General features: G+C 42.4%; 1 protein-coding gene across 1 annotated transcript in view; it reads left to right on the top strand.

Moving 5' to 3' along the window:
* itga9 (integrin, alpha 9) overlaps window positions 1-14,175 on the top strand; it is a 63,784-nt gene extending 49,609 nt beyond the window's left edge. Inside the window, exons 19-28 of the mRNA XM_033979523.2 lie at window positions 1,787-1,873; window positions 2,200-2,279; window positions 2,363-2,446; window positions 3,244-3,352; window positions 4,125-4,232; window positions 6,328-6,453; window positions 6,548-6,667; window positions 6,751-6,846; window positions 10,973-11,092; window positions 13,394-14,175. Of these exons, the coding sequence (XP_033835414.1) occupies window positions 1,787-1,873; window positions 2,200-2,279; window positions 2,363-2,446; window positions 3,244-3,352; window positions 4,125-4,232; window positions 6,328-6,453; window positions 6,548-6,667; window positions 6,751-6,846; window positions 10,973-11,092; window positions 13,394-13,492 (1,029 nt within the window). The 3' untranslated portion in view covers window positions 13,493-14,175. The remainder of the gene's footprint in view (window positions 1-1,786; window positions 1,874-2,199; window positions 2,280-2,362; window positions 2,447-3,243; window positions 3,353-4,124; window positions 4,233-6,327; window positions 6,454-6,547; window positions 6,668-6,750; window positions 6,847-10,972; window positions 11,093-13,393) is intronic.
* The last annotated feature ends 4,505 nt before the right edge of the window (window positions 14,176-18,680 follow it).

Raw genomic sequence — 18,680 nt, 5'->3', positions numbered from 1 at the left:
TGTACTTAACACAGGCTGCATTGTACTGAGTTGTGATGATCATAAACAGCCTTCAATGCACACATGCACAATCACTAATATAACTGAATAGACTATGTTTCAGCTATCATCAGATGGACTGTAGCTTTAAATACATAGTTGTACTGTATATAATATAAAACAAAAACAACATCAAATTAGCAGTAAAATAATGCTCAAATAAATAATACTAACACAAAAAATTTCAACAACCTTACAGTACAGTAATTTGAGTTTTATAAATTGCTACATCCACCTCTGAACCCCTATATACATTGTCAGTCTCTATTTTATCACACAAAGTTGTCAAGCTCTTGAAATATGGGTGCGCGGGATTATATTTTTAAAGCAGGAGTTTTTGGCCGACAGCCTCTGAGTGAACTCTCTCTGAAAGAATCTCTCTCCTCGTCAGGTCAGAGCCCGAGTGTTTAGACAGCGCAGCCGGTGAAGCTCCATATTGTTTAGACAAGCTCCCAAACATACGGCCTGCAGCCTGTCCCATTACCCTCCTGCTGGCTGCGTGTGTGCCATCACTGCTCTGTACATTCTTAGTTTAACCTAATTTCAGACTTCAATAAGGCCCAGGGACCTATTCTTTTGCATGAAGAAATCTGATGCCAACAAAAACCAATAAGCACTCAGTAGGATGTGTATCCAGGTGGGTTTTAAAAGCAGCTTATTCTCACCTATACACTGTGATACCAAACAGTGAATGTTACGTTTAGTTCCACTTCATAGTTAAATGGTCACCTATATATTATGTCATTTCTGGGCAGTACATATATTCATGGTTTTCAGTCATATGACTCTTTTCTGTTTTGAATTACTTTTAGAGGACTTTTGCCCTTTCAAAAGATTTAATATTTTATTTGCATGGTTGATTTCTGTTCATTTGAAAACCCATACTGACTTAGATTTTAAAAAACAGAGTGAAACTGGGCATAAAAATATTGAAATATGTTCAGATTGTATTACAACTTTTAAGTCCGATCCAGTTGTAGCACTGAAATCCTCTGTCTTATATGGTGTACATGGGGGTGAGCTGCAAATACCTGCTCATGATATGACCAAGTATTGTGTGGTTGCAGTAATATGTGGCTTCATCTGCGTACAGTTGAACCAGTTATGGGTTCCCTGTAGCGCTGCTGAAGAAGTTCTTTGAAAGCAAGTTGTAAATAGTACACAATAGTGGCAACAGCCTCAACAGCTGTGAATTTAAGGCACTCAAAGTGCTTTACATCGAGGAACCACTCACCCACAGTTTTATAAGTTCACACATACCTTCATACACTATTGTACTTGTCAAAGGTCTTGCCAAAGGGCACAACAACAGTATTCATCTGTGGAAGCTGGAATCGCTCCACCAACCTGTGGGTTAGTGGATCTGACCGCTCTACCAATGATTTTTATGTTGAGAGTGGGATATGAGCCACTAACTTTCAGATAAGGAATAAACGCTCTACCAACTGAGCTACTGTCTCCCATTATTAGTAAATCTTAGTAAACTAAATTAAACAAAGTGTATATTTGCAACCTTACCAAAATATCCTGTTAAAATGAATTAGGAGGTTGACACTTTTCACAGTGAACATGATATTAATGCTCTTGTTGGGGTTTACAGCACAACAGTTTCTTATCTGCTTCAGTTGTTGTGTTCCAGTGATAAGTGTGAATTGTCTTTTGCTTTTTTCTTTGACCGTCTTGTGTCTCTGCGATTGTTCTGTCTCCAGTTTGTCAGTTTGACATGTTCTATCTCTCGTTGTTTCAGGAAGAAAAGGGCATTTCCTGTGCACTTGTTGACTTGGACTTCCTCAAATGCAGCGTGGGATTTCCCTTCATGAGAGCTCAGACCAAGGTACTCCTCTGTCCTCACCGAAGTACGACCATAGCTCATGGCCACTGCAGACCTATTTTTATCATTTTTGTTTCAGTGTCTGTGAAATTCTCATCATCTTATTATTATTATTATTGTATTATACTTCGAGTGGCCTCTTTGCTGTAGCTGTGTATGTCTTGAGTAGATCACATTGGCACTGGCATTACAATTTGTGAACTTTCTAATCCACTGTTAATGAAATATGATGCGTCCAAGTGGAACCAATTTTATATGACGTTTGTACAATGGCTACACCTGTCACAGTTTGCTCAATCTTTTTTTCCCATTTTCTGTCCCACCTCCAGTATCATTTTGCAGTGATTTTCGACACCAGTCAGCTCTCAGGAGAAAATGACACCCTGCAGTTTTTAGTTCAAGCTAAAAGGTGAGCTATTTTATTCTATGCTTTTTTGTATGACTTGTTTATGTGCCACAGACTAATAATTATAACCTAAATCTTGTCTTCAGTGCTAATCCTGAGCACAAACTTCATGACAACACATTGGACCTGTCCATTCCTCTTGTTCATGAGACTGACACTACCATTACTGGGTAAGATTACATACACTTTAATATTGTTTCCATGTATGTATGTAGGCCACTATTGTTGTGAATGCAAATGGGAAGAGTGATAGAAGTAGACAATTTTCTGGACAAAAACAAACTAAATGTACTTAAACTACATGAACTTGTCCAGAGACTGCGGATGGAAACTGGCATTTTGCTAAAACCTGTCTGACTTTTCTTTTCATGTGGTTAGTGTTTTTGAGCATTGACCCCGATCACAAAATACTTTTAATTCACATTTAGCTCAATAAACAATACAGACTTATTGAATCTGTCACTTTATGTAACGTGTTTATTTGGTGTGATTGGCAACCGCAATTCCTTCATACTACCCCCAGAAATAAAGACAAAACAACTGTCGTACAAGTAAAGGGATGACACAAATTAGTTATTACATGTTTAGATAATACATAATCAGTTCGAAAACTACAGTATTTGTGCTATTAGACAGAGACGTACCATCTGGCAGTGGGAGGATGCGAGGGAGTGTGCTGGTGTCAGTATGGGCCATGTCAACTTAAAAAGCCTTATCTGTGAACACTTTATCATGGCTCCGATTCAATGGAGCGGGAGAGAGATGGAGAGCAGTGCCAGAGGTTTGACGTCTGATAAAGCTGCTGTTTGAATGTAAACGGGCCCTTCGCTATAAAAACAAAACACGTCTGACTTGTATCTCAGAAAATGCAAGCACTCAGCACTGAGCCTTCACCAGGCTTTTGTGAATGTCACATGTATTTATTATTGTTTTATAATTTTGTAAATATCCAACCTCTCTTCCGCAGTGTGGTGGCACCGAGCTCATTCATTTATGGTAACACTGTGGAAGCCTCACGCTTTGTCCTGTTAGAAGACATGGAATGCCAATTTCAACCTCTGAATATAACTTTCCAGGTACTACTACTATTAAAATAATATAATAATATTAATAATAGTGTGCTTTACTGAATAATTGTTGGTACCAGTCTTGGTTCATTTTGGCAAAAATATCTGATTGTATTTTTGTGTTTATTAATAAAAAATAAGTAATCCTAAACACATATTTTTACAAAATGGATATCAGCTAATCGTACTGTTGTTAGCAGAGGTGGGTAGTTTTACGAGAATAACTTTCTAATCAAATTGTACTTGTACCATGTCCTGGTTTTCACACACCATACTTTTACGCCTACTCAAGTATTGCATTTCACAGTGCAACAGTACTCTTAGTTGAGTGAACACTTTGGTTACTCTTCCCACTATGAGTAAGTCTAAACTTACAAAACCTTTATGTTGACAATGTTAAATTATTTGAACATTTGTATTTTTTTCCCTGCTACTTCAGATATGATTTTTTTTTATCTATCAGATGTTATGCCCAGACATTTACTCTTAGTTGAATAGTAGTTTCTCCAAATAGTTTTACTCTTTCTTGAGTAATTTTTTGGACCATCATAATATACTACCTTATTATTTATTATTTTGAAGTAGCATTACTCTTACTTGAACACAATATTTGACTCTACCTACCTCTGTTTGTTAAATTGACTTTATCCTGAAAGTTTGCACATAGAAATCCTTGAACTGTTGGACAAATGTAACTTTAATGTGTTATTTGGGCTTGAGCTGTTCTTACCTTGTTTTTCCTTTAATGTTTCTTGACTTTTCTTGATTCATGCTCTTGCAGGCCATAAACAACGGGCCCAGTCGCCTCCCCGGCTCCACTGTGGACATCCGGATACCCAACCGTCTGGCTGGCAACGGGGCAGACATGTTCCACATCATAGAGACACAGGTGTGTGCCCGTACTGCTCTACACACTCATTATTTATGAGTTTATTCACCTGTGGGCAGTTTTTGGGCCCAGCTTACGTCTGTCTCCCCTCATTCATTTCAGCTGCATGAATTCACCTTTGAGAATAATGTTATGCTCTGAAACCTGCTAAAATAGTGTTTCATGGCATGGGCAATTTGCTTTGTGGGGGGCACCGTGGGGCCAGTGAAACCGAAAGTGAAAAAAATGTTGACATAGCTACTGAAGCTAGCCCCGTCATGTTGTTTCACAACATTTTACATTTAGATAACGCTATACAATACTCCCAGTGGGTTATACCTGTTTTCTTAACCCTTGGGTTGCCCCCTTCATACAGGTAGGAGCTCAAACTGTTAATTGTATTTGCTGTGAATGGGCAGATAGAAGTGACTGTATCTCAGCCTCCCCCTAAAAAACATCTGGAATCACTTTGAAGGGATCAGACAGCTTGCACGAAATGGGAAAGGGACACCTGTAGAGCTGCTACTGCTGCGTACCATCCCGCGCTGGAACCACACATCTCAAATAGTCTTAATTAATATTTTTTAAGTAGATATTCTTACATTATAAAGTGAGTTAAGTTAGTGTGGATACTGCATAAGCCAAACGCCTATATACCAAAAGTTGGAACTGTAAAATGTAAAACAAAAAACATGAAACAACAGTTAATTTTACATATCTCTTAAAACTGTTTATGTGAATTTTACTAGTAAACAAAAAAACTATCCAGAATGGAAGCCTAAGTTCATGAAATACACTTATGCATTTAATGACAGTAATAATTTAGGACAGGGGCAACAAAATTAAAGGTGCATTATGTAACTTTTCTTGTACGTATTCAACCACCCGCTTGCCTTCATGGAGAAGTGTTATTTTGCTTAAAAATATCTTAAAAAGCATACATTCTTTCTGTGAGTGGAGTTGTCTCTCCACAAATCTGACCTGTAACTTGATCTGGTTGCATCACCTACTTGTCTCCATGGAGATAAATAAGTTTAATACCATACTGTGGAACATTTCAGGTAAAATAATATCATCTCCAGAGAAAATACACTGTGCATTTTTAAATAGTACTGTTGAAAGATAACTAGGTGAGCAGTTAAACAAATTATAATCGTGTTGACATTGGTAATATTTAAGGACTTTTAATTTGCAAATAACTGCATTCTGTTTAAATTACTTTTTACCCAGTGACCTGTCATGTAAGGAATTGGGCTTGTCAAAGCATCTGCTGTAGCAGCTTTATTTGTTTTGGACGTTTCTGTCAAAGCAGTAACAGGACTAGCTTCTAAGTCTATAGGATGACCACACAAGAGGGTGGTAGCCTGGCAGACAATGAAGAGAGATATTTCCCCCATGTGGAGCTATGGGACAGCCTGAAGAGGAAAAGGAGATATAGTCCCTGGGGATGTGGATGTAAAACAGACACTTCTAAATCATTCCATATGGGAAACGGGACAGGGAGGGGTAGCACCTCTCAGCTGCGTTGGCCTTCCTGTCAGCACTGGGAGTCATGATGATAATGGGTTTAGGCCACTTAAGGTGACGAGAATGCTTATGTCCACATTTTCACTTTGAATTTGCTACTAGGCCACCTCTACATTAAACTATATTGACAATATTTCAATTTATTATGTGGATTATAATGTATGTGTCTCCTTGTTTACATGTGCACTATGTAATATAACTGTTTGGGAGTTTGCTACATGCTTCTCTCTATGGAGATGTGTTGGGGTTTTTTTGCCTGAAATGCTCCACAGTATGCCATAAAACATCTATATCTTCTATCTGTTATTATCAATTGCTGGTGTTTTTCTTACGCAATATACTATGCAAAACACATTCTTGCTATGTGTGGGGTTGCCTCTTTGCAGAACCAACATATAATTTGGCCCGGTTGTGTCACCTGCTTTTCTCCAAGGAGCTAGATCAGTTTATTGCAATACTGTGGAACATTTCAGGCATGAACATATCCATGGAGATAAGCAAGCGTGCATCCTCAACCAGAAAATTACATAGTGCACCTTTACCTCTGTGAAATCAAATCAATCAAAACTAACTGTGTGTATGTTTCTAGGTTGCAGAAGGCAGAGGGAATTGCACCCCCCACAGAAACCCCACACCGTGCACCATCCCACAGGACAGAGAGAGCATTTTCCACTCGATATTTTCTTTCTTCACCAAATCAGGTCGCAAAGTCCTGGTAAGTATTCAACAGGATACACTGCACCTTGCATAATAAATGTTGCAGTTGTCAAATCAAAATTAAGCAAATCTTCCTCTTTCTTGTGTAACAGGATTGTGACAGACCAGGAAGAGCTTGTATGACGATTACATGCTCACTTGGTCCACAGCTGAAAGAGGAAGTATTAAATATAGATATAAAACTTCTACTCAACACTGAAATATTAAAAAGGGTAATTACTATATTTCAGTATTTAAATAATAATAGTTTTGTATGTTTAATGCTTTGACTCATTGCTGCATATTTTGCTTACAGGACAGCTCGTCTGTGATCCAGTTTGTGACAAGGGGCAGCGTTCAAATCAGTCAGAGGGCTGTGGAGGTGCCAAAGGGGCTGCCAGAGGAGATCTCAGTGAGTATAATAATGTAATAATATAAAAATCCAAGTCAGTCGTGGTTGTCAGACTTGGATTCATTCCCAATGGCTCCCTGTTGCATGGGTTAGGCCAAGGCCAACATAACCCCACTGAATGGATTTTAAACTAAACAAAGAGAGTCCAATTGAAAGATATAAAACTGTCCCTAAACAGATATTAAAAAGTACACGAAGATAGCAAGAAATATTACAAGTTTTAACAATGAATATCCTTTGATTTTATAAAACCTGAAATGTGTTTATGACTAGTTTATGATCAAAGACATTTTAGCTCTCTCTCCCACTTTTATCTGAAGCAAAAACTGTCAGTTGCTGGTTCACATTCACTGATGTGTCCACTGTTGTTCATTTGTAAAGATGTGAGTGCACAGAACAGCTGGGACCAGTGGGTATGTGCAATGGGACGTTTGGGTCCTCAGCTGTGCCCAAGGACACCACTCCCTCTATTGTTACTCACTGAGTGATTGAAAAGCCCTCTAGATCCAATGTAATGATCACGGTGGGTACTGCAGATATATCATGTGATTAGATCGGTCACTGGGCCACAGCCTCATGACCCTGGAGCTTGATGTTCGGAAAATTGCAGCGTATACAAGCGTAGCGTGCCATTCTTTCAACACTTTTCCAATGCATCAGTAGCTATTGCTCCCACAGGCTCCACTAAACACAGTTTGCTTGTCCCATAAGAACCACTGACTGCCACTGAGTATGTAGACTGTTAGCTACAATGTGTGGTCCATGATAACTTTGTGAAGTATTATATATATGTAATAGTGGGCAAGTTCCTTTACAATTCATTAACATCATTATTTATTAATTCCCTGCTTTATTAACTTTTCAAGAGCCATAGTTCCTAAGCAAACTAGGCCAAGTTACAGTGTAGTGTGATTTTTTAAGGGTATGTCAGCAGTACAACACCTTTAATTGAACAAATCTAAGATAGATTAGTTTAATGCCATTCTGTGCTACTCCAGGAAAAATAATCACACATCTCCATGGTGACTGAGCCCACAAGAAAAGTGATATAATGCACCTTTATTCCAAAAAAATTAAGTTAAAGTGTCTGGTGTATATTTAACTTAACTTGACAAAACTAAAATTCTGAAATTATTATTACTTCTAATTTACAACTACTGTCTCAGCACCTACAACTAACACCATTCTGTCATCACATAACCAGTTCAGTAAACAGTCACCTTGTCCCATAGGAGCTGTGCGGACAGTACACACTAACTCTGATTTGTGGTCTCTTCTTAAGCTCAGCACAGTTTTTACCCCCCTGACATGTAAACAAGCCTGTCTGTTGGTATGCCAGTGTGCCATATCCCTAATATTAGTTGCTATGTTGAACAAATTTTGCACATTCCCACAATCTACACTTGTCAATTTGGGAGTCAAAGTGCAAAGACCATTTGAACTTTCATGTATTTTCTATACGCAAGTGCTTTGGCATGTAGTCCAGCATATGCAGCAGGGGTGAAGAGGGGAGAGGGGGCTGTTAATGTGGGAAAGAATTCTACAAAGAGATTAATGCACTCTTGTCCACTGGGTTTTGTTTTACAGTTGGTGTCGCATGCCACATTTGTGTTGCAGCATTGTCACGTCAAGAATGTCTGTCTTCATTAACCTACATTTCATTTTACTTGGTTGGTTAAAAACTAAAAGTGCAACAGTTTTAGGTCAGCTTGTGAATTATAAAATTATGAATAAATATTATAATATTTCGAATCTGTTGCTACTACTAACTTACATTTTAGATAAACACACTTAAGCTTAAAGGGCCTATATTAGACTATTTTGTGATTTATGTTATAATATTGTTTCCTCATCACAAACCTGGAGTAGTGTTTTGTTTCATTCAGACACTCTGTTCCACTTTGTGATGTCACGTGGTAATACAGGAAGTGCTCCACTGTGTTTTTGAACTCCATACACGAGAATCATTTGGAGAATTTCAATCCTGGAATTGCCAGTCTCCACTGAACTAAAAGTAAAATGTAGCTGTTAATTTGAAAACTACCACCTAATGACATCACAAGGTGGAACAGAGCATTTTGGGCTTTGGAGATGTAGGCAGGCTTGAAAAAAGGATTACTCAAACATGTGTGAATAAAGCAAAACACAACTCCAGGTATGTTTTAGTTAGTTAACTATATTATAACACGGCTTAAAGCTCACAAGAGTCAATTTTGTGTAATATAGGACCTTTGAATTTTCACTAAATAACTTTTTCTAGTGGGACGTAGGCCACTTGCTAGAATGTTCCACTGTATGGCATTAAACTTCTTCTATCTAGAATTTAATTGTGTTTTTCTAGCTCAAAAATACCTTGAAAAACATGCATTCTCTTAGTAGGTTCACTTCTCCATAGATCTGACCTGCAACTTGGCCTTGTGCCATTACCTGGTCTCTATGGATATACATAGATATGTTTAATGCCATATTTGGGAACATTCCAGGCACAGCAATAAAATCTTCAAGGAGACAAGCAGATGACTTTCCACCTAAAAGTTACATAGTGTACCTTTCTACCATTCTTTCTGAAAATACAATGTCCTTTCACAGTAAATCCACACACATAAATTGTATCTCGTTACCCCAAACCTCTTTGTATATTTGTAGCAGTTTGAAATTCAACACGACTAAGGTCAACATCAGCTGAGTGTCCTCCAGTCTTCTGTTCTCCATTTAAGGCCTGACTCTCACATTAAAATGGACTTAGCTGTGGTTAGGAGTAATGCTATATTTACATCGCTCAAACACCTGTAATGGAAAGATAATCAGTCTAAGTAATTGTGAAGGAAATGAACCATGCAGTGAAGTATTAAATGGCGCAAAGCAAGTTTAACGCGATTATGATCAAAGAACTGTCATAAGTTAAAATTAGTTCAATATTGGTTTTCACTGATATAATTAACATGATTTTAATAAGTATGCACCATAACTGCAATATTAAAATAAAAAAAAAATAAAAAAAGAAGACAAGCTTGTTAATAATCCTTAACAGTTCTTGCACTATATTAGATGAATGATCCATGGCAACACATTTTCTGGTATTTCTCATAAACTCCCTGTTTGACCTGATGAGTTGGAGTAAGTCTTACATTGCCTTACAAACATAAATTTAAAAGCAGAGATATAAATGTAAAGGGGAATGATATTATAAATGACCAGATCATTGCAATCTGCAGTAATTCATGAATCTTTGTTAGTTTAGTTCTCCACCACACTGTTATTCATTATTTCAGACAACCAATAAACAAATCCCTTCTGCAAATGTAGCTCAGGTTGTTTACTGTTTGTCCTGCTCAAATGGATTATGGCGCCGGTAGTGTGTTGCCTGCTGAGCCAAAGGTCAGGCTGACCATGACCCTGTCCTCAGTCTGTCTCCCAAAATAAAATTTAAAAAAATAGTTTACCTTCAATTTCAGAAGTGCAAATCATGTTTTTAAATTGTTTGTTATAGCTGGCATTTGGTTGGCATTTAGTTTTAATTTGCAAGTTTTTAAGCGGTAGTGTGCTAAACTGTTACCCAAGACCTTGAATACCCCCATTTGGATTCAGCCATCGTTAATGCCCACATTTCTAACTTTTTTACTAAAATGTCAGTGTAACCATGTAGGCGGACAACAATATCACAGTCGAACACCAATGGAGGGCCCATGGTTTCAACCTCATCCCAATGCATACTGCCATTGTGCACACACATCATCTTCAGGGGCTTCTACACTCAAAATATGTTTGGTTGTGAGGGACTAATTGCAAGCCACTGGCCCAAGCTAACAAATTTCCATGTATTCTGAAAAAATGTCATAGTGATGTACTTTTTTCCTGTAATATTTGTAAGGATTAACAGTACTGCATACAGTATACTGCTGCTACTAATATTTCTACTTCCCATTTTGTCCCTGAGATAAAATAAAATAACTGTATTTTTATTGTATTTTTCCCTTGAATCCCTGTGATTAGATTCAAAGTTTCAATATGTCTTTCATTACACTTGCACTCCATTGCATCACCAGTGCTTTACTCCCTTCCCTGTGTGTTGTGTGTATTCTGTTGAAGCGTGACTCAGAGACTGACTCAGGCTTTTGTGTTGTAGTTGATCTTCGAGGCGCTGCACAGCCAGGAGCCCCGGGGGTACGTGGTGGGCTGGATCATCGCCATCAGTCTGCTGGTGGGAATCCTCATCTTTCTACTACTCGCCGTGCTGCTGTGGAAGGTACATGACCCTGACCGAGTACACTCTGGTTACTTCCTTTTTACAAGAAATATCCACATCAGCACTTTTTAAATACTTAAGTGAAGTTTTTATTGTAATCATAATGTAGCTGTCCAAACCAGTCCAGACAACACTATCAGTAAACATTTCAGTACAAACCGTGTATACCCAGCCCTCAAATCTGGTTACAGTAACAACTTCTACAACTGATTCCATCAACTGTTTTGCTACAAACTTATAATTCACTTAAAGAGGCCATATTGCACTATTTTCTGATCTATGTTATAATGTTGTTTTCTCATCACAAACATATCTGGAGTTGTGTTTTGTTTCATTCACACGTTTTTCACACAAACCCTGCATATTTAGGCTGAGTTCTTCTCTCAAACTGAAGGACACTCTGTTCCACCTTGTGTGTTTTAAACTCCATACATCTTCACCATAATCATTTGGATCATTTCAGCCTCGGAATTTCTAATCTCTACTGAACTAAAGGTAAATGGTAGCTGTTAATTCAAAAACTACTGCTTAATGACATCACAGCGTAGAACAGAGCATTTCGAACTTTGGAGATGTAGACAGACTAATAATAAAAGGGTACTCAAACATGTGTGAATGAAACAAAACAACACCAGGTGTGCTTTTGATGAGGTAACAACATTATAACACGACTAAAAGTGTAATATAGGACCTTTAACCTGTTTAAAGAAATGTGGGTTTTTTTAATTTTGCCCAAATTAGCTTTTTAGAAAACATTCCATCAGTTACTGCAAAAACTGATGTATGAGTAACAGTCTGCAGTTTATTCATACATTTTTCCTTAGAAATGAGATGATGAAACACTTGTGAGGCCCCTTAGTGCCACGAGCAGCAGTTGTACTAGTAATCTTTTGTATGAAGAATAATTGTATTGAAGTTAGCCTGTCTTAAGTCTCAATTAAAGGAAAGTGTTACCATGGTTAGGCTGTTTCAGTCCAGAAAGCAATGCCATTGTAACTTAAGCGCAGACTTTGAGACAGTGGCCATATAGAACAAATGTTTTCAAAGATACTGTATACTGTTTTTTTTTATTTTAGAAAAAGTTATGCAGTATCAAGCCAGCATAGTGTCCGGCTGTATTGGGACAGCTGTATGTCACACAGAGAGTGGGCGGGACTTAAACACCCATGAAAATGACTAATCTCACGCTGGACAATAATTCACACTGTAACACTCACATGAAAGAGCCGCCCCAATGGGAAACGTCATTACGCTGATATCTAAGGGCACGGTCGGCACAGAACTCCTTTTCTTTCTCCAATGCTCCACTTTCCGCCGGGAATACCACGACTAAACCTGGAATGTTGGCCCTGGGATAGATTTCCCTCAGTTCCTCGGGTCTCTCGGATCCTGCCAAAATAAACGGCACTTACAAGAGCAGCACATGTCCTGTATTGCTCAGTGCAGGAAATGCCTGAGGAGAGCACAGGTCTGTATCAATAAACTGTATTAGTCAAAAGCAGATAAATGAACGGAGTCGTGGTGAGAGAGACATCACCCCTGCGCCTGCCGCTCCACAGTATCACAGCTTTGAATAAGGCGCTATATTACATTCCTAAAGAAACACCATATTTTCAGTCAAACTCCTCAGCTGCTGCCATCGATGTTGGTGGTTCGCTGTGATTTAATCCATTAACTTCACATTGGACACCTTACATAACAATGGAGTATTTAGAAAAGCATACCATATATTTTAAGCATGCTCCCTCCCACCGTGATAACCTTTATTGTAAGTTCACAAGAGGTAAAAGAAGTTCTCAAAATCGGTACTCTGTAAAAGCACTCTACAGTACTACTACATCTACATCAAGTATGCTATCTGCTCCTACTACTACTACTACTACTACATCCACTAATATATAACTGTCCAATTCATTTTTCTGCTGAGATAAAATAAAATAGATACAATTGATTGCAAAAACAAGAAGAAAATGATGTAAACATTTCTTGTTTCTTTCCTCCACTGATATTTTCAAACAGGCTTCAAAACCTGAACTTGGAAAGACCTTTACGGTTGTGGTGTATCTGATGTATGTCCCCCATGTGGCACATCTAATAGAAGTTCATTGGCAGTCACCTGTTGCATTGTCAATCTCCATTGGCTTTAGTTTTTAGGTTCACTAACATAAAATAATATGATATACTTTCTGTGCAGTCATGAAGAGCGCCCAAGTGATTTGTTTTTAACCATGTGTTGAACTTGTAAAACCACCACTACGACCTCAGATACACTTTACTCATATATTTATACTTTTTTGGCAGATGGGCTTCTTCAGACGACGTTATAGAGAAATCATTGAAGCTGAGAAGAACAGGAAGGACAGTGATGAAAGCTGGGACTGGATGGAGAAGAATCACTGAGACTTATAGACTTATTGGGTCGAGAAGGATCCAATGGCATCGGGTCTCACAGCCCAGCGCCCCCTGCAGTCTTCCATATGTGGAAGAGAGGAATTTCTCCATATTTTTTGGAGGCTTTGTACTATTTTCATTGGAGTGGTGGGGGTCCAGGAAAGAGAATTCTGAGGTGACAGTGCGTGACTTGCCAAAGAGGACACTTAAAGCTAAAATATCTCCAAGAAGAGGAACTCCCAGGACAGTCAATGCCGGGACGTACTGAACTGAGATGGGGGAACAAAAACAACTTGATGTAGTGGACAACAATACCCTCAGGGCTGTGTGACAGAGCAATTTTATTTTTTTACTTTCACTTAAAGCCATATGATGCAAAAGAGGGCTTCTAGAGGAGTTGGCAACCCTGTCACTGGTATGTTTTTGTAGCACTGATGTTTGATAAAATGGCTCATAGTTTTACGTTTTGCCAAAGATATGTCCTGTTCAGATCGTGATTGACGCCTGTGTATATTCAGGCATTTCCGGGATTGTCCGATAGTATCTTTCCTGTATCATTTCCTGCCTATGCATATCTTGTTTTAACTCATCTGTTCAACTCCCCACCGCTCCAAGATAATTCTGTGTTTTTCACCTACACAGCTATTGAAACATCATGTCTTATGTCATCAGTCAGGAGCTCCCAGTAAAAAGTCCCGTGAGATTGTCAAGATGTGGTAACCAAGTCAACACTGTGGAGTTTGTATTAACACATGATTCACCACGCTCACATAGTTATGCTCACTTAATATGCAGAGAAATGTTTTTAATTAAAAACACAGAAGCTGCCATTTAGTGAACTGGAGATGTGACTTCTCATAAGAATTAATTTAGTTATGGTTTTGGTTATAGTTTAAAGGTGTCACAACATCGGGCTTAACAGATTACACTTGGAAACTGTTAATGTTTTTAATTAGAGAGCAGATCCAAAGATGATGGGAATAATTACTCTTGTTAGCTGCTAAAGACCGACTCAGAAAATATGTAAAATATTTCACAGTGCAATCTTTCAATGGATTCCGATGATTATTGCTTAAGTGTTATTGCTTTGCTTAGAATGTTCCACAGTAAACGTATCTATCTCTATGGAAACAAGAATGTTATAAGATACAGGTCAGATCACAGAATGAATCAGAATAATTTGCAAAAAAAAAAAAAAAAAAAAAAAAAAATGCAATGTACATGCCCCACAGTTTGAGAAACACTTTGCTCAGAAATGATTCAGGGGTCCTCCTCCTGACAGGACTGATCTAGATTTATCGGAAAGCCATCCCAGACCTCCTGAAGGCACAGTTTAATTTTACTATTATGTTATTAAGTTTAACAATGAAATATGAGACCCTGCATAACTCTCCTAACAGATGAAAGTATGTATGAGGAGTCTACGTACATCCATTTATTGGGGCCCTGTTGGACTGAGTAATGACCTAAAAATAGGCGAGAATAGACTGCGCTCAATCACGGCACATAAACGATCTCACCGGGAGAGCTTATTTTAGTCAACATGAAGGAATGCTTTAGCTCTGCCTCCAATAAAGCTAAAAATCTGTCGTAACGGTGCGGATAGGACCAAAGGATGCAGACCAGAGCAGTTTTAACAGTGTTTATTTACAGCGGTGAAAATGCAGTCTTTAAACAGGTCACAAGAGCAGGTACAGGAACCGGGGAGCGGGAGACGGGTCAGGCGGGTGCGGTGCAGGTAGAGGCGGGCAGGACAGGACCAGGACGGGGATAGAAGCAGGTGCGGTACCAGGGCGGGCGGAGCAGACGAAGACCAGAGCGGGGAGCGGGTGACAAACCAGAGACCAGGACCGGACAGGAGACGAGACGAGCAGGAGACGAGACGAGCAGGAGACAAGACGAGCAGGAGACGAGACGAGCAGGAGACGAGACGAGCAGGAGACGAGACGAGCAGGAGACAAGACGAGCTGGAAGCGATACCGGGACTGGAACGTGGCGGCAGGAGCTGGGCGAGTAGAGGCAGGAATGTTTTACACGCGGACGGTCTGGCACCGAGTGTAGACTGCCAAGCCTTCTTGTACTCAGCAGCAGGTGGTGGTGATTAGGCTGATGCACCCCAGGTGTGCACGGGAGGAGTCAGGCACTCCACCCAGCTCCAGACACACAGGTAGGGGAGGGGGAGAGAGCACGGGAGGACAGGGAAACTGACATCATGACAGTACCCCCCCCCTAAGGTCCACCTCCTGGTGGACCCCCAGGCTTGTCAGGATGAGCGCGGTGGAAGTCTCTCACCATGTCGGGGTCCAGAATGCGTGCCCTGGGCACCCAGGATCGCTCCTCCGGACCGTAACCCTCCCAATCGACGAGGTACTGGAGGCCCCTACCACGGCGACGAACGTCAATCAGGCGGCGGACGGTGAACGCCGGGTGGCCGTCAATGACTCGGGCGGGCGGTGGGGGATCGGCCGGAGGGCACAGGTCGCTGGTCCGGACTGGTTTAACCTGGGAGACGTGAAAGGTCGGGTGAATCCGGAGAGACGGGGGTAACTGGAGACGCACCGCCGATGGATTTATGATCCTCATGATCTTAAACGGTCCCAGGAATCGGGGGGACAGCTTACGGGAGTCCGTCTTCAGCGGGACCGTCTTGGCGGAGAGCCAAACCATCTGGCCAGGTTGGTATACGGGCGCCGGGACACGGTGGCGATCGGCCGTCGCCTTAGTGCGCGCTCCAGCCCGAAGAAGGGCCGCCCTGGCCTTCTTCCAGATCCGGCGACAGCGCTGGAGATGGCGCTGAACAGACGGGACGGCGAGGTCCCTCTCCTCCGTGGGAAAGAGAGGGGGTTGATATCCCAGCGATGCCTCGAAGGGGGACATACCAGTGGCGGAACTCACGAGGGAGTTGTGAGCGTACTCTATCCAGGGTAGGTGAGTACTCCAGGTCGCGGGGTTGGCGGAGGCTGTGCACCGTAGGGCCGACTCCAGGTCTTGGTTGGCCCGCTCCGTCTGCCCATTAGATTGTGGATGGAACCCGGACGTGAGGCTAACCGTGGCCCCCAAACTGTCGCAGAAAGACCGCCATACCTGAGAGGTGAATTGGGTCCCTCTGTCGGACACGATGTCCACCGGGATGCCGTGGAGTCGGAAGACATGACTGGTCAGCTGGTCGGCAGTTTCTTTGGCTGTGGGGAGCTTAGGCAGGGCAACGAAATGGGCGGCCTTGGAGAAGCGGTCCACAATGGTGAGAACCACCGTGTTCCCCTGGGAAGGGGGAAGGCCCGTCACGAAGTCCAAGGCGATGTGGGACCAAGGGCGACGAGGAACTGGGAGAGGATGCAAGAGACCAGAAGGGGGTGAGTGGGAGGCCTTGGCCCGAGCACATACCTGGCAGGCGGCGACATAAGCCCGGGTGTCTGTGTCCATCGTGGGCCACCAGAAGCGTCTCCTGAGGAGGGAGAGAGAGCGACCGGCACCAGGATGGCAGGCGAAACGGGAGGCATGGACCCACTGGAGCACCTGAGACCGGACAGAATCGGGAACAAACAGTTTATCTGGAGGGCCGTTACCTGGGTCGGGGTCGTTGGTCTGGGCCTCTCGGACGGTGTCCTCGATATCCCAATGGACCGCGGCCACCACACACGAGGAGGGGATAATTGTTTCTGCGGTGACCGGGCTATCCTCCAGGGCGAACTGGCGGGAGAGGGCATCCGGTTTGACGTTCCGAGATCCGGGGCGGTAGGTGAGGAGAAAGTTGAAGCGGCTGAAGAAGAGGGACCAACGAGCTTGACGGGGATTGAGGCGCCTGGCGGACTGGATGTACTCCAAGTTTTTATGGTCGGTCCAGACGATGAATGGTTGCTCCGCCCCTTCGAGCCAGTGGCGCCACTCCTCCAAGGCCAGCTTTACGGCAAGGAGCTCCCGATCCCCCACATCATAATTGACCTCGGCCGAGGACAATCGCCGGGAAAAGAAGGCGCAGGGACAGAGGCGGTTGTGGGGGTCGAACCTCTGCGAAAGCACGGCCCCCACTCCCGAGTCGGAGGCGTCGACCTCCACGATGAATTGCCGTGAAGGGTCGGGCTGGTGCAGGATGGGAGCGGAGGTAAATAGTCTCTTAAGCTTCTCGAAGGCTGTCTGCGCCTCAGGAGACCAGGCAAACGGCAAAGCAGGAGAGGTGAGTTTAGTTAAGGGCGAGATAACCCTACTAAAATCCCGGATGAAACGTCTATAAAAATTGGCAAAGCCGATAAATCTCTGGAGCTGTCTCCGGCTGGTAGGAACGGGCCACTCAGTGACAGCCTGGATCTTTTCAGGGTCAGCTCTTACTTGGCCCCGCCCCACAATGAAGCCCAAAAAGCTGACCTCCTCTGCGTGAAACTCGCATTTCTCAGCTTTCACGAACAGTTTATTCTCGAGGAGGCGCTGGAGAACCTGGCGAACGTGCTGATGATGCTCCTGGGGGGACCGCGAGAAAATCAAGATGTCATCCAAGTAAACAAAGACGAATCGGTTAAGGAAATCACGGAGCACATCGTTGATGAGGGCTTGGAATACGGCAGGGGCGTTGGTGAGACCGAAGGGCATAACCAAGTATTCGAAATGTCCCAGGGGTGTCTTGAAGGCCGTCTTCCATTCGTCTCCCTCCCTGATGCGCACCAGGTGGTACGCATTCCGCAAATCCAACTTTGAGAAGATGGTCGCACCGTGGAGGGGCGTAAATGCCGAGTCCAGTAAGGGAAGCGGGTATTTATTCTTTACGGTTATATTGTTCAGACCCCGGTAATCAATGCAGGGCCGCAGGGATTTGTCCTTCTTAGCCACAAAGAAGAACCCCGCTCCCACGGGTGAAGTGGACGGGCGGATGATTCCGGCAGCCAGGGACCCACGGATATAGTCCTCCATTGACTCGCGTTCAGGTTTAGACAGGTTATATAGCCTGCTAGATGGTAGTGGGGCACCCGGCAGGAGGTCAATGGCGCAGTCATATGGACGGTGGGGCGGTAAAGAGAGGGCCTTGCTCTTGCTAAAAACCTCCCCCAGGTCGTGATATTCAGCAGGCACCGAGGACAGATTGGGGGTGTCTGGGGACGGATCAGCGACAGGAACGGACCTCCCGGCCGGAGGGAGGGCGGACCGAAGGCACTTGGCGTGGCAATCGGGACTCCAGCCCGAAACTCCGCCCCTGGCCCAATCGAAA

Source organism: Periophthalmus magnuspinnatus, chromosome 15 (assembly GCF_009829125.3).
Source record: "Periophthalmus magnuspinnatus isolate fPerMag1 chromosome 15, fPerMag1.2.pri, whole genome shotgun sequence".
Classification (NCBI taxonomy): Eukaryota; Metazoa; Chordata; class Actinopteri; order Gobiiformes; family Gobiidae; genus Periophthalmus; species Periophthalmus magnuspinnatus.
This window is presented reverse-complemented; position numbering and strand designations above follow the sequence as displayed.